This window comes from Cutaneotrichosporon cavernicola (genome assembly GCF_030864355.1).
Source record: "Cutaneotrichosporon cavernicola HIS019 DNA, chromosome: 5".
Classification (NCBI taxonomy): domain Eukaryota; kingdom Fungi; phylum Basidiomycota; class Tremellomycetes; order Trichosporonales; family Trichosporonaceae; genus Cutaneotrichosporon; species Cutaneotrichosporon cavernicola.
The window spans coordinates 1,110,715-1,126,219 of NC_083397.1; the positions used below are offsets into that span (position 1 = coordinate 1,110,715).

The following is a 15,505-nucleotide window of genomic DNA, read 5'->3' on the forward strand; positions in this document are numbered from 1 at the left end:
TCCCTCCCTCCCTCCCTCCCTCCTTGGCTCCATCCAAGCCTTCATCCCTCAAACGCCCCTGGGACCAGCCTCTTTCGTCCATCCTCCCATCGACATTCTTTCATCCACATCCTTGGATTCTTTTCAAACGCCCGTCCCATTCAATCCATCTATTCTCGCGCGGGCGTTGCCCCTCTCCTTGCGGTCGCAGGTCCATTTTCACAGCCGGCCACCTGCCATTGAGCGCTCCTTACCTTCGCGCGGTTAGCCATCACCGCCATCACGAAGCAACTCCCGCCCTCTTCCTCACAGAGGTTGACCTCCCGGCTCCAGTTTGCATGTCCGAAACACACGGTCGCTCTCTCATTCCCACCATATCCCACAATTGTCACCTTGTCGACACCCTTCCCTCACTCGCCTAGATCACGCCGGTACCGTTCGGCACTGCCAGTGTTGTTCGTCCAGGCCATTGCGCGCCGGATATGGACTCGTCCTCGACCTCGTCACCCTTCTCTACACGATCTACCATTCCATCGTCGCCAGAAAACAACAGCGGCGATAACGCACCAACAGGTCACAACGGCCTTCTCTTCCCCCATAACCCTGGCCAACTCATGCAAGGCATGCAGGCCATATTAAGCAACCTCACTGGAGCGTGAGTACGCTGCACGCCACCGCAACCACTCCGCGTCACCTCGTGCGGCGTGCGCGCGAAGTTGCGAAGCTGCATTCAAGGCCCCTGACGCTGACCCCCAGCTCATCGTATGGTTCTTTCGGCAACTTTGGCATCCGCCAGAACGCCAATGAGTCTAAGCCTGATGGCAAGCCTGCGACGCCGGGGCACGCAGGGCAGGTCGTAATCCCTGCGGCGTCATCCAGGCCATCGACTTCTGCAGCCCAGAGCGTCACAGGATCCGGGCATGGAGGGTCACGAACAGAGCCTCCCAAGCGGATCTACACTGTCGATGGTCTCCAAATCTCGACGCCGTCACTCGATGACATTGCAGCAGGGTATTCTACGTGGGTGCTGACAAACGTGGCGCACGCTGACCTTTTGCAGCCGCCGCAACAAGATTCTGCTGCAGGGTGACCCGCAGGTGATCCACAAGCAGCGCGTCGAGACTGCGATCCGCGTCATCATTGACATGCTCCGCCAGATCCCCCCTTCGCCATCCGTCCCCAACCCTCACGCAACCCTTGCCACGCTCATCCCTCGTGACCCCACGGGCAATAGCCTCTACACGTTCGAAAGGTTGGCCAACTTCCGCGGCCTCCGATTACAAGCGGGTACGACGACTAAGACGAGCTCGAAGAAGCAGCTCGCACAAGGCGCGATCCCAATACAGCAGCTCGCATATGTCGAGACGGCTGTCTACATGAGCGGGGAGAACGGCAAGCGTGTTTACGCGTGCAAGCGCTGTCGCGCGCGCGAGGAGCGTCGGCGACAGAACAAGGACGCTGCCAGGAAGAAGCAGATTGTCCCGGACTCGGACGCTGTGGCTCCCAACGCCCCACGGCCTTCCCTCCATCCACCAACCGAGGACTACATCACGGGGGAGAACGCGGTCCAATACGATCCCCACCGTATTGGGCAGGTGGTGGAGGAGCCGCCTTGGGACCCGACGATACCAGATTGGCGCCACGAGATCGTTTTGTTCAACTCGCCGCCTGACGTCGCTGTCAAAGACGGTTCGGCTTTCTGGCTCCCATTCCGCGTCATCTGCTACTGCAAGTGCCACGGCGAGAAGGTCGGCTTCCGGATCAAGTTCACTATTCGCACATTTGACGGGCGCATCATTGCCTCTGAGATGACTCATCCTATCAAGATTACCGACGACCACAAGACGGATGCCAAATCAAAACCTCGCGTGGACCGCTTCGCCGCAGCTGGCGGGCCTCAACCTACTCGCTCAAGAAAGGGCCGGATGAGCACTGCGTCGTCCCAGCGCGTCTCTCCTGCCCCGTCCGAGAGTGAGATGAGCGTCACCTCCGAGGTCGGCGCAGTGACGCAGAAGCAGACGCCGCAGGCGCGCCAAGGAAAGCCCTACGAGCGCCCTCCGTCTCAGTCGCCGGCTGTGCAGACCTCTGCGCTGCCGTTCGACTTCTTGAACCAGGCTGAGAACCAACGCCCACGACTTTCCCGACAGGTATCATCCTCGTCATATGTTTCACAACCTGACATCACGAACTGGACGCCGGATGCCGTGCAGCAGTCGACGGTCAGCCCCGACGCCCTCCGTCGGCCCAACTTCGCGGGCATGACACCCATGACCAACATCAATACCATGTCGAACCCATCTTCGCATGCGCCGAGCCCTAATCCGGCTCTCAACGGGATAGGCGGTGGTCTTGGGGTCCACGGAATGGGCTCGAACGACATGTTCAACCACGACCTGAACGTGCCTCACCAGGGCCTTGATCTCTCCGCGCTTGGCGCGGCGCAGAATCCACTGTTTGCAAACCAGCAGCAACCCGTACCTCAGCACGACGTTGACATGGCGAACGTAGCGACCGAGTTGGAGAACATGTTGATGTTTAGCGGTGGCTCCAGTCACGCGTCCGTCACATCGAGCAGCTACCGCGACGACCACTCTTCCGTCTTCTCCGGCTTCAATAACCAAGGGAGCATGTTCAGTGACAGCGGCCTCCCGCCCGAGAACACGTCGTTGGACGACATGATCGACTACTCTGGCGGCGAGAGCTCCAGCGCCATCAGTCCTATGCACGGCCTCAACCTCTCTCCTACTGTCGGCATGGGTAGCCTCGACCTTGGTCATTCACCTTTCCCTCAGACTGGATCGCTTCCGCGCGTCAACAACAACAACCCCAACGATCACGAGGCTCAGACCAGAGCTTTACTGGCTCTTCTCGCGCAACAGCAACATCAGCACCAAGTGCCGCAACAGCCTGTCCCCGTCGTGTCGCACGTAATCCCTGCAGAGGGAGACATGGCGGGTGGCACTCCAGTGGCGATTGCTGGGCGTTTGTTCCAGCCAGACACAGTCATCGTCTTCGGTGGCAGACCCGCTATCACGACGTACGTCACCGACTCGTTCCTGCAGTGCACGCTCCCCCCGAGTCCGAGTCCTGGCGACGTAGAGGTGACTGTTCAAGGCCACATGAAGGACCCCACAGTTCCTGCAATGTTGTTCAGGTACACTGGCATGGACAAGGAAATGTAAGTACGCTGCCGGCGGGTTATTGCTGACTTTGCAGGATGCGACTCATGCTCGAGGTGCGTCAGCGCCACGGTGCTGCGGATCCTGCAGTGCGGCTCGTTGATCACCTCGCTCGTTCCAATCAAAACAGCGATATCAGTGATCGGTCAAGCATGAGCCCCGCAGGCAAGCAATCGCCTTTCGACGCTTTGGATGTGGTGCCCACGGACCAAGCTACGATTGGCAGTGACGAAGAGGAGTCGAATGAGGCACCAACGTCACTGGCGGAACCAAAAGACCTCCAGACCACCCTTGTTACGTTCCTGGAGTCGTTTGGAACGTCTCTTGGGTCACTCCAGACGTCGGGTGTGGTCAACCTTCCCAACAAGCAAAGGCATACCTTGCTCCACCTCTCGACCGTCATGGGCTTCCCGCGCCTTCTGAAACGTCTTATTGTGGCTGGCGCAGAGTTGGACCTGCAGGACGTCAATGGGTTCACGCCGCTTGCGCTTGCAGCTCTGTGTGGCCAGACGGCGTGTGCCCGGATCCTCCTCGAATCTGGCGCAGCATACGATGTCCCCACCGTCTTTGGCGAGATGCCGCTCGACCTTGCCAAGGTAGACGACGAGAACGAGGTCGAGGGTCTCCTACTCGCAGCAGTGTGGTCTACAAACCCCGACGCCCCCGTCATCGAGTCCGACTACGAGTTGTCTCCAGAGTCTGAGTCCGACCACAGCGAGATCGACAACGACAACCCGAGCTCGTCCGAATCCGAGTCCGACGAGGAGGCTATTGAGCTGGAGAGCGTTTCCAACGCAAGCAGAGCCCTCCGCTCTCGGCGCTCGACTCGTCGCAAGGGCAAACAGCGCTCGCTTGATGCGCGTCGGGAGATTCCGCCCAACAGGTCGCGCCGTACGTCGCCTAACGAGTCGCCCAACAACTCGGCATTCCAATCGGTGCCTCGCGATGATCCTCCTCCGTACACGCCGCCTGAGGCTGGTTCCTGGATGTCTAGGACGCTGTCCAACATTTCGCACCCGATAAGCGACACAATAAACGGGGCTCTCCCCACATTCTTAGGCAATTGGGAGAAGCACCAGCAGGAACACCCCGGTACCAACTGGGTTGCCTTCCCTGCCCCATCGTGGGAAAGCTTACAGAAGCTTACGAGTCCGGAGGAGGTCAAGCTCTTCACCCAAGCTATGGCGGCGGCGGCGTTCAACGCTGTGGTGCAGTCTGGAGCGACGACATCGCATCTGCAGGACGCGACGACTGCGCCCTCTCCGGGCAAGGTCAAGCAGCGCCGCAAGCGCCGCGCGAGCGAGGACTCGAGGTCGTCAGGACAGCTGAGCAACAGCGTTGTCGAACAGGTCAAGCGTGAGTTGAAACGATATCAATGGGTCGAAGCTGACATTACAGAGGACCGCATGCTGTACCTGTTCTGGCTCCCTGTGCTGCTCTTCGTTGGATTCTGGCTGCTGGTGACGGCGCTGCCCATAGCCACCGGTTTCTGCTTGATATACGCCCGCCAGATTGGCCGTGCTATCAAGCAGCGCTTGTAAGCAGGCTGGAGCGTTGAGTGGAGACCGGGGGCGATTCTTGGGATCTGGAGTGAGGCGTGGTGAGAGAGTGACGTGAGGAGTGGTGAGAGAATGACGTGAGGAGTGATTGCTATGCTAAGACTGTGCCCATGTGCACTCGCAATTAATTTATGCACCACATCATACATTTGAGATGGTGCCGAACTGCGCTGCGGAGCGCAGAAGATGGTGTGGAAAACGTCCGAGTTTGTTTGGTGCCCCGCAGTTAGAGTTGTATGGTAGTATGGAGCCCAATACTTTGGTGATGAGGGTGACGATCTGTGACGAAACAGGGCACCATCCCCTCAGTGTCGCTGATCATTTCGGCCATTCCATCTCAACACCTTCCTCAATCTCTCCATCCCATCCTCGAATCTCCCTCCCTCCATCCCATCCCTATTCTCTTAAACATGCCGGCGAGGCTATACCTCCGGCCTCAGCCGCGCGCCTTCTTCCTCCTCACCGACACCCATGCTCTCGTGTTCCGTCAACCCGGCGCCGAGGAAAGCAAGGCGACACGATCTGTGGTTGTTGCCGAGTTCCTGCCTATCGACCAGGTAGACACCAATGGACTCATCGCGGCGGGGCAGTATCGCTCTGTCGAGGGCGTCCTTGGCGTCACTAGTATACCGAGTGGTGGGTAGTGGTGTGGTCGCGTTGCGCACGCGTCCTCTAGGCGGCCTGCATTATCTCTCTACCTGTAGCTAACCGCAGACCGGTCCCCTGTTCCAGACGTCTTCCTCCTCCTTCTCACAGCGTCGACACCCCTTCAGCCTCTGATTCCAGGGTCGTCTCTGCGCCCGGCTCGCGTCGTGTCTGTCGAGTTCCACTCGCTGACGTCCAACTTCTGGGACCCGCCTGGGCTTGTGCCGAGCACGAGCACTTTTGACCCCATTGACGTCGAGGATGCCGAGTACTACCACCGAGAGACGCGCGTCAACAACATGAGCCTCGCACAGGCAGCGGGCGTCGAGGACCCGTGTAGCGGGATGCGCAAATATCTCGAGTCGGGCGGATTCTTCCACGCGGGCGCATGTCGATTTGACATCTCGAGGCATCTTGGGAGCCCGGGGACCAACCTCGTCGCCGACGAGGCTGGGCACGGCCGCAGTCCGCTCGAGGGCTGGGACGAGCGGTTCGTTTGGAACGCCCACCTACTACAGCCGCTGCTGGTGTTCCGGCAGAACCTGCCGGATGCTGTGCGCGACGAGCTCGACGCGCACGCCCTCCTGCTCCCAGTGATCCAGGGATATGTGGGCTCGGTCCCTTTGGGCCCGGCCTCCTGGTCGCCGCAGGAGGGCAAGCTGAGCGGACTGGCACTCATCTCGCGCCTGAGCTGCAAGCGCGCCGGCGCGCGTTTCCGTACCCGCGGCATCGATGATGACGGCAACGTCGCCAACTTTGTTGAGACCGAGGTGATCCTCAGCACGGGCGGGACGATCGTATCATACACTCAGATCCGCGGCAGCGTGCCGCTCTTCTGGCAACAGCCGCAGCAGGGTTTCGGGACGTTGCAGCAGAAGGTCGACATCACGCGGCCACCACAAGCGACCCAGCCCGCTTTCGACAAACACTTCCTCGATCTCCTCGACCATTATGGTGCTGTGCACGCAATGAACCTCCTGGGTCAGAAGGATGCCGAGTCGATGCTGTCCAATACCTACTCGGATCGATTCCGCGCTCTCAAAGCGTCCCTCGCTGAAGACTCGGACGACACTACGGCGCGTCTCATGTACTCGCCGTACGACTTCCACTCGGCGGTGCGCATGGGTGGACACGAGGCGGTGCGTACCGACATGAACGCAATGGGCGACGTTGCCAACTCGGTCGAGGCGTTCGGGTACACTGCCGTCGATCTGGCCAACGGGGAGCCGATCGCGACGCAGCACGGCGTCTTCCGTACCAACTGCCTCGATTGCCTCGACCGCACCAACTATGTGCAGGAGGTGCTCAGTACGATTGCCCTGCGGAGATTTCTGAGCTCACAGGGGAGCGCGTTGCTCAACAGCCCCACGCTGTGGTCGGCGCACCGTGAGCTGTGGGCCGACAACGGTGACCGCCTGAGCAAGACGTACGCGGGGACTGGTGCACTCAACACGAGCGCGACGCGCAGCGGGCGCAAGACATTTGCCGGGCTGCTCAGTGACGCGACCAAGAGCGTCGGGCGCGCGTACATCAACAACTTCCTCGACAAAGACAAGCAGGCCGCCATCGACCTCCTCCTCGGCCTAATGGCTGGGCAGCGTCCGGTCGTGCTCTTCGATCCTGTCAGCGACTCGGTACATAGTGCTCTCCTCGCGCGTCGCAACGAGTACTCGACTCCGCGCAACCTCAAGTTCTTCAGCGGCACCTGGAACGTCAACGGCAAGCTTCCCGATGACTCGCTCGACGGTTGGCTCTTCCCTGGTGACCTCAGGGCAGACATCTACGCGATCGCCTTCCAGGAGATCGTCGAGCTCACTCCTCAGCAGATCGTACAGCCTGACCCAGCCAAGAAGTGAGCTTAGTCGAAGTTTTCTACAGCTGACGGCAGGCGCGTGTGGGAGAACCAGATCATGGAGACGTTCTCCGGCCACTCACAGAAGGCCAAGTACATCATGCTGCGCAGCGAGCAGCTCGTAGGCACGGCGCTCATGGTCATCGTCAAGGAGAGCCTACTGCCGGCGATCCGCGGGATCGAGTATGCGTCAAAGAAGACGGGTTTGCAGGGTCTGTCGGGAAACAAGGGCGGCATCGGCTTCCGGTTCCAGCTGTACGATGCGTCCGTGTGCCTCATGACGTGTCACTTGGCAGCGGGACAATCTGCCTACGCGGACCGGAACGCCGATTATCGCACTATATCTAACGGGCTCACTTTCCTGCGGGGCAAGACGATCCACTCGCACGATATTGTGATCTGGGCAGCCGACTTCAACTATCGTATCGACCTGTCAAACGAGGAGGTGCGAGCAGCTGCGGAGCAGGACGAGCTAGATGTCTTGGTTGCCGCGGACCAGCTGTCGCTGGCTCGTGACGACGGCGAGGTGTTCATTGGGTACTCTGAGGGGGCGCTCACTTTCCGTCCGACGTACAAGTACGACAACGGAACGGACACTTACGACTCGAGCGAGAAGCAGCGCATCCCCGCATGGACTGATCGCGTGCTATACAAGGGCGAGGGGTTACACCTGCGCGCGTACAACTGCACGTCTGACCTGCGCACATCCGACCACCGACCTGTGTTTGCCCTCTTCGAGGCGGTGGTGCCCGAGGTGAATGAGGCGCGGCGTTCGGCCATCGCCGCCGAACTCGCAAGCAAGGCACGCGCCGCTACTGCCGGTGGTAAGCTCGACGACCAAATCGAGCGCGCGGCCGCGGCTGGTGGCGTCCGTGGCCTGGTCAAGGAGTTCACAAGCGTCAGCCTTGCAACGTCGCCGGCCCGCTCGGGGTCATCGACACCTGAGCCAAAGTACTCGCCAACCTTCTCGCGCGACACGAAACCTCCAGCTCGCAAAGCCACCTTCAAGGACACTGTCAACTCGGCGTATGCGCGCCTCGGACAGCCTCCGCCCCTCCCGCCGCGTAGCGGCACTGCCTCGCCCGCGCCCGTCGAGCATGCGCCGTATGAGCCACGCCGCCGACCGGCACCCCCGCCGCCAGCTGCGTCCGAGTTCCGTAAGATTGGCCTGCCGCCCGAGGCGAACGAGATGACGCCCATGAGCACTGGCGACTTTGTGCTAGTACCGTCTCCAGCTCGGCCCAGCCCGCCGCCGCCTTTGCGCAAGCCGAGCACGGCGAGCGTGGCCAGTGGAACCAGCCTGATGAGTACTGGGAGCGCACCACCTGCACTCCCTCCCCGCCCGCGCCCGACAAAGAGTTCGACACTCGACTGGGACGCCCCAGCACCCGATGATCTCATCCCCGCAGTGCTCCCTGACAACTACCCGAAGCCTGCGCTGGTGTCTAAGCCGCCGCCACCACCTGGGCCGCGAAGGAAGATGAGCACGAGTGAGAACAATGCTGCTACGGCGCTTGGGACGTCTCCCGAGCAGAGCGAGAGGAAGGAGAAGCCCCCACCCGTTGCGCCGGAACCGAGGGCCATGAGTATTGACAAGGTGGACGGGGAGAAGCCGGAGAAGCCGCCGCTGGGGCCCAAGCCGCGGAGCATGAGCGTGGACAAGGATGAGCGGAAACCGCCTCCAGTCGCACCCAAGCCTACGCGCAAGGCCACGGCCCCCGCTTCGCCAGCGCGGACAGCGAGCGCGGATGCTTCGTCGCCGACTGGCGCGTCGGCCAAGTCGTCCAAGGTCCCTCCAGCGGTCAAGCCGAAGCCCGAGGTACAACCGAAGCCTCAGAAGGCTGAGGACAAGCCCCAACAGGAGAAGGGCCCAGAACAGAAACCCAAGCCGGAATTGAAACCTAAGCCTGAGCTGAAGTCGAAACTGGCAGAGGACAAGCCTGCTTCCAAACCGAAGCCGGAGCTGCTGCCCAAGCCGGATCTCAAACCGAAGCCCGAGGCGACGGCAGTTGAAGAGGAGGAGCCCAGACAGTTAAAGCCGTCCGAGCTCAAGGGCCGCTGGCCACCAGCGTAGTAGGCGATAGGCGACCATGTACGGATGTTTTGCCATCTCACCCCATCTAATCAGCTGAGCCGCGCGACGCTGCAGTCTCACCACATGGCAGTTCGTGCACCAATCGCACATCGCCGACAGATCACTGGCCAAGATTGACAAGAAAAGCGTTGCCAACGTCAGCACGGACAACACCCCTGACGCCACCCATGTTTCCACCGTGTTTTACCTTGTTATTGTCCAATACCTGACCCAACCCATGCCTCCATGGACGCATTTAGCACTCGTAATCCGCCTCAACCCGTACAACCCGGGCACATACCCCTTCAACCGACAGACCTACCACATTTACCACCACCTCGCTGCCATTCCATAGATCAGCACAGACCGCATGTTCTGCCAAATGCCCCAGCGCCGCGGCGCTCCAAGCGGCCTTGATGCGTCTCTGGCTTGTCTCCATCCCCTTACTCGCCGTCACTCACTAACCCACTCACTCACTCGCTCGCTCACGCTCATTACCACTGTCCTTTATGCGCTCTCCCCTTATTCTCCGTGAGCCTTGGTCAAATTACGCTAATCCCAGTTGCGAGCATCGCGGCTGTCTCTGCTGCCGCGACGCCCAAGTCGTTCCTCTTCTCCCGCCAGACCGACTACGCCGACCTGGTGCCCGTCGGCTGTGTGGACCAATGCCAAGTATACGTAAAGTATGTTGGGCTCTGCGGTGACGTCGTGGCTCCCCAGGCCGGCTCGCCATGCATGGAGATTTGTAAGGTTAGTGGTTGGGGGAAGGGAATGCTGGTATCGACTGACCAAAGCCCGACGAGTGGGCCCAGGTCATCCCCTGTGCCATGTGTATCGGCAAGCTGTCCGGCATCGATGTCTCGGACCCAGCGTACTCGGAGATGCCTATCGGCTGTACCAACCCCGAAGGGTATGCGTCCATGACGTACATCAGTTCGCCCGAGAACACGGCGGTGCCTTCCGCAGATATCTTGGCCGGAGGCGGCGCTTCTTCCGGTGTCGCCGCGCCCTCAATGGACGCCATGTCCTTTACTGGCGCCGATTCTAGCGCCGTCATCGCTCCAAGCGCCGCCGCCCCGTCGAAGCCCACGTCGCCCCTTCCCCCTCGGTCTAGTACGAACCACGCCACTAGCGTCAGCGCCAGTGCGTCGGCCACCCCAAAGAGCGAGGCGGGTAAGGTTACCGTCTCGATGGCGGTTCTCGGTGCTGCAGTCCTCTTCGCCTCGACTTTCTAGCGGCTATATCTGACCGTCGGCCCTCCTTCCCAACTCTTGCTACCGTCCTCTTCCAGCCTCACCTCTCCCCTACCGTACCGCGTACCCCTCTTCGATTTGACCCATTCTCTCTCTACATGTAGATTGGGATGCATCTCTAGCCTCTCACTTCTTATTGTGTCACCTTTGTCCACCAAAAAAGCGCCACCTAATCTGACTTATGCCGTGCTGGATGCCAAAAGATCACGCCACTGTTCGCGCACTGCCCCACACGGACTCGAACCGTGGACCTCGGAGTTGTCATTGAGTAACAGCTCCACGCGCTAACCAACTGAGCCATAGGGCAGGTCACGTGAGTTTGAATGTCGGAGGTTGTAGATCCGTCAAGGTTGTGCCTCCGTTGTTTGGTCGAAGAAACCCCACGCCGTCCACGCGGTACACATTCATTTTTCCGAGCAGTTCAGATGGGTGCCGGTGGCATCGGGAACGGGATCAGGAATCGGACCCTACGATGAAGTCAAGGGGGGTTGCCAAGACCTGAAATGTGATTGATAGAAGAGTTGTCACGCGTGACTAGCGTGACTGACATTGTATGGGAATCCATCAGGACATAGGGAGGGACGCAGGTGTGAGGCAGGTGCGGGGTGAAGCGGGCCGACGCGGGGCTCGCATGTCTTTTTGGAGGGTTATTGAAATACTGAGTGAATGGAGTTCATGAACGGGACGGGACCTGTCGGTTGTGCGTCATGTCAGCATGGTCTGTCATGTATTGTCCCTCCTGCGACCCCGCACCACACCGCATCGCGCGCCCGGATCATGTGCACTCATACATCGTAACTAACAAGACACTAGTGTGTGGCGGGCAAACGGACAAATGGAGTTGCAGTATGTAGCTGGTAAATGGAGTTGGAGTTGACGCATTCACAGAGGGTAGGATTATTGGGATGTCGGGCAGGCACCCGGCCTGCGATAATGCACGCACAGATCAAAGCATCGGCTCGTCACCAACGACGCCAAGGATACCGGGACCAGCACTTAGCCGCTTGGCAGAGTCGCGGTCGCCCTCACGCGTGCGCTCGGCGCCGTCTTCGTCCTTGCGCTTGATGCCCTTGTTAGCGGGCGGGGCCTGGGCATCGGCAGCTGTTGCCACAGCGTGAGCCTCGTTCGTCATCGTGGTGACAGTCGACGAGAACAAGACGGGTGGAGAGCGGCGAATCGTGACCATCGGGTTCGGCGCAGTCTGGAAGTCGGCGCCATTCGTGCTGTGGCCCGAGTTATGGCCCAAGCTCGACGAGATCGACGACAATGACGAGAGCGAGAGCGAGCTCCCACGGAGGTTGTCGACCGCCGAGCTAGAGCGACGGAAGCGGTCGGCAATCGGCGTAGGTCCAGAAGCAGGGGGCGAGCCTGTGGCGGCCGAGTAGACGCGCGCACGTGCAGCAACAGTGCCGGGAGCGTAGTGGTGGTCGTCGACATGGTCACTCGCTTTGGTGGGCTGCTCGTGGCCACCCATGCTCGAGCGCAGCTCCTCAGTCTCGTCGGGGTCGGTCTCGATGAATACATGGCGGCCCTGGAGGTTGTGGTGCTTCTGAAAGTTCTGGAGGTTCTGGAAGTTTTCTGGAAGCGCCATACGGGGAGCAGGGACTGCTGCGGGACCTGTGTTGTGATGGCTGAGTAACAGCGTGTGGTCGCTCTGGCTCTTGCGCATAGCCGAAGACCTCGCGCTCGCGAGGAGGTTGCCGAAGCTAGGGCGCTTGGATACCTTAGGTGCAGGGCGCTTGGGGAGCGGAGGTGGAAGCGGTGCGTTGCCGTGAAAGGACGCCTCGCTGTACACGGGTGACAGAGGCGGGATCTCCTCGTCGCCGAAATCGACCATGTCACGAGGCGACACAGCGGGAGGGTCGGAGAAGAGGCGCTCGCGGTGGCGAACGAAATACTGGACGTGTTCGCCGGAAACCCTCAACGTGGGACCAAGTGAGAGCATCAACGCCTGGTGGCTCATGCGGTTGAGGTCAATCGACTTGGGAATCAAGTCGATCAACATGATTACATCCGCGAGCAGGAACCAGTTGGCGCTCGGGAGCTGGCCAAGAAACTCGGCAAGCTCGTCGAGATTGTCAGACTTCTTCCGAAGATAGGTCTCAATTCGCTGCTCAATGTGGAGTGGGATCATGGGATCGGGGAGCTCGCGCAGATAACTCTTGAATGTGCCTGCGATTGCGTGCGGGTCCAGATCGCTGGGATCGACAAGGGTTAGATCAAGATCGGCACCCGCATCAAACTCCTTTCGCAGTCGCCCGAGGTGACTGCTGCGACCACTGATGCGGAAGATGCCCTCCTCCAAACGTCCAATCGTCGCCAGGTACTCGACGCAGCGAATGGCGACCGCGGGCAGGCACTGGCGGCGGCGACGGTGATACTCGTCCTCGCCTTCGCGTGATTCGTTGGCGTCGAACACACCCCACGCGCGTCCTGCCTGTCCCAAGTCGCGACCAAATACGCGTCCGCGAAGACCAGCGCGGGCCTTGCGCCTGACGACCTCGTCGCTGAACACGAGTCCTTCTTGCGGGATGATCGACATCTCGTGCGAGAGCTTGCGAGTAAGAAGGCCTGGGCTCACGGGCTCGGGCTCCATACCGCGCACCGGGCTTAGCGTGGTCATTCCCGAGATGCTCATGCTGGTGCCGACTCCACGCGCACGGTTCCATGTGCTGGACACCGCCTTGCCAGCATGGCCTAACACACGAGTTGCCGTCGAAGGGAAGCGCTGGTGGCTGGTGGTGGTAGTCGTCGCCGTGGACGCGACGCTCGCGATGCTGCTGTTGGAGGCCGAGCGCGAGACGCCACCCCCTGTGCGCCATCTTCTGCCCACATCGCGCAAGCTCTGCGAGTGGTGCGATGGGTGGTGGAGGTCGCGGGTAGGGAGTGATGCGGCCTGCAGCGACGATCCGGCAACAGGCGGACCAAAGTCCATGGGCCCGGACGGAAACTTGCGAGGGGGAAGTGTAGGTGGCGTCGTGGTGGAGAAGTGAGGAGAGGGTGGTTCTGGTGGGAGATCGGGCAAGGAGGGTGCGGGTGACCTTGCCTTCGCTCGCAATGATGGGGTCATGGATGCGCGCCGCAACCACCCTGGCTTGCTCTTGACGGCTGGTTTGGAGGAGGAGGTATCCGTAGAGGAGCGGGGAAGGTCGAGTGATGGGTTTGCTGTTGATGGAGGGGATGTAGTGTAGATGGATGCGCTACCCGAATCGAGCGATGCGAGATCGGAAGCGGGCATGGCAACCGGCCGCAGGGCAGCGCGAGTGGCCATGAAGAGGGGCGACACGCCGTCTTGCTCCTCACTAATGTGGGCGTCAGTGCATGTTCCTTTGGGTGTGCAATTGCGTGCAAGCGCTAGGAACAATGAAATGCGACTCACGAGAGGTCAACAACTACTTCTTCTTGCACATCCTGCATGGCCTCGTGGTCATGCTCAACGTTCGGGGTCGGGGCCCGTTCGATCAGGCTGGGGATGACCTGTGCTGACTGGAGCTTTGGCGGCAGAGGCATAGACTTGCGCCTAGACGAAATGAGCGATGCGATGGCGGCTGATGTCGAGGGAGCAGCCGACGTCGTTGCATGGGCCGCAGTAGCTGCTGCAGGGGCAAGTGCAGCTTTAGGGACCGGCGATGATGTGCCCGTGTAGTCTGCAAGGTTGAGGGTGATGGTGTGCACGGGCAGTGACAGCGAGACTCGCTTCGAGTCGTCCAGAACCTCGCTCGCAGGACGTGAGATGCGGTCACTGCCACCGACTCCACCCTTCAAGCTGACGCTCGATGAGTAGCTCGAGACGCGCGCGCTCCGTCTCCGTAGCTCGTCGTTCTCGGAAATCTCAGAGAGCGGCCTGCTAATGGGGCGGTCGAGCTTGAAGTCGGTCATGGTGGTGGTAATGGTGGAAGACATGGGAGGGGAGGGAAGAGGTGGGGAATGGGGAGGAGGGGTTGGGGGGGTGGGGAGGTGGAGGCTTGTGCGGGAGAACAAAGGGTTGTAAGGGTTGGGCCCAAGGACCGACGAAAGATTTATCGGACAGCGAGCCAGGGGGGAGGGAGGGGGAGAGAAGAGAGTGAAGGCGACGGCTGCGGCAGCGGCCTCGCGCTGATGTTGGTTGATGCGTTGGTGTTGGAAAGACGACGAGAGGTGGTTGGAAAAGTGGAAGAGTGGGTTGGCGGTGAAGCCGAGTGAGGTAATCGATTAACCAAAAGGATGATTCACTTCATGTCCCAATGAGATTTGACGGCGTTTGCAAGTAGTCCAGTCGAGAGATGCCTCGGCTAGCGCAATATAATATTGCTTGGTAAATGTAGAAAAGGTGGGAGGCGTAGAGGAAAAGTGCGATCGTTGGATGATGGATGTTGTTGGTGAAGGAATGACTTTCGACTAGTGGTAGTGTTGGTTGGGGTTGTGTGTATGTGGGATGGGTTGGGATGCCAGGGGTGAAGGCCGACAGGTAAAGGATGCTGAACTGTTCTGCTGGTTGGTGGCGTTCCTGCGCACCTTTTGACACCTATAGCGTAGACTGTTCAAACGCGCGAGCTCGCTACGACGCGTAGGATGATTGAAACGAATGAGGTCCGAGCGCCTAGTGCCAGCCGAAGGCCACACTCGAGTAGGCGGAGCTAGGAATTGGAATGCGGGCCGTTGTTTGTCGCCGACGCGAAATTCGACGTCCGGGAACGTCTGGATGAGGGTAGGGAAGGTAGTAGATGGCAAACGAGGAGAGTGCACAAGTTGGAGGTGAAGAGAAGAGAGGAGCGAGATGGTTAGAGTGACAAGGTGACAAAAGAGAGAGAGTCACAAGTGATAGTAGTAGTCGCAGTAGTAGTGGGGTTGTCGTGGTAGTTGGTTGCAACATGGTCCAAGTGGAGCTTGAGAGTGGTCTGTGCTTACGATCACCTCAGTCCTGGGTGAGCTGTGCCAGAGAATCAGGGTCAAAGGGGTTCCAAGGGCGCAGGGTTTGTGCTTTG

The 15,505-nt window shown here is 60.1% G+C and overlaps 4 protein-coding genes across 4 annotated transcripts; 3 read left to right on the top strand and 1 right to left on the bottom strand.

The window, feature by feature from the left end:
- Positions 1-602: 602 nt before the first annotated feature.
- SPT23 (uncharacterized protein) lies at positions 603-4,699 on the top strand (the record flags this gene model as incomplete). Its single annotated transcript, XM_060601604.1, has 5 exons — positions 603-634; positions 736-999; positions 1,040-3,157; positions 3,196-4,514; positions 4,557-4,699. 5 exons carry the CDS (start codon positions 603-605, stop codon positions 4,697-4,699), a joined length of 3,876 nt encoding a protein of 1,291 aa, XP_060458081.1.
- Positions 4,700-5,127: 428 nt separating this feature from the next.
- Positions 5,128-9,288, top strand: syj1 (uncharacterized protein; the record flags this gene model as incomplete). The annotated part of the gene is made up of 3 exons (XM_060601605.1): positions 5,128-5,353; positions 5,432-7,214; positions 7,251-9,288. 3 exons carry the CDS (start codon positions 5,128-5,130, stop codon positions 9,286-9,288), a joined length of 4,047 nt encoding a protein of 1,348 aa, XP_060458082.1.
- A 509-nt stretch (positions 9,289-9,797) lies between these two features.
- Positions 9,798-10,523, top strand: CcaverHIS019_0504460 (uncharacterized protein; the record flags this gene model as incomplete). The annotated part of the gene is made up of 3 exons (XM_060601606.1): positions 9,798-9,819; positions 9,851-10,038; positions 10,083-10,523. 3 exons carry the CDS (start codon positions 9,798-9,800, stop codon positions 10,521-10,523), a joined length of 651 nt encoding a protein of 216 aa, XP_060458083.1.
- A 964-nt stretch (positions 10,524-11,487) lies between these two features.
- Positions 11,488-14,420, bottom strand: CcaverHIS019_0504470 (uncharacterized protein; the record flags this gene model as incomplete). Its single annotated transcript, XM_060601607.1, has 2 exons — positions 11,488-13,843; positions 13,921-14,420. 2 exons carry the CDS (start codon positions 14,418-14,420, stop codon positions 11,488-11,490), a joined length of 2,856 nt encoding a protein of 951 aa, XP_060458084.1.
- Between the last annotated feature and the right edge of the window lie 1,085 nt (positions 14,421-15,505).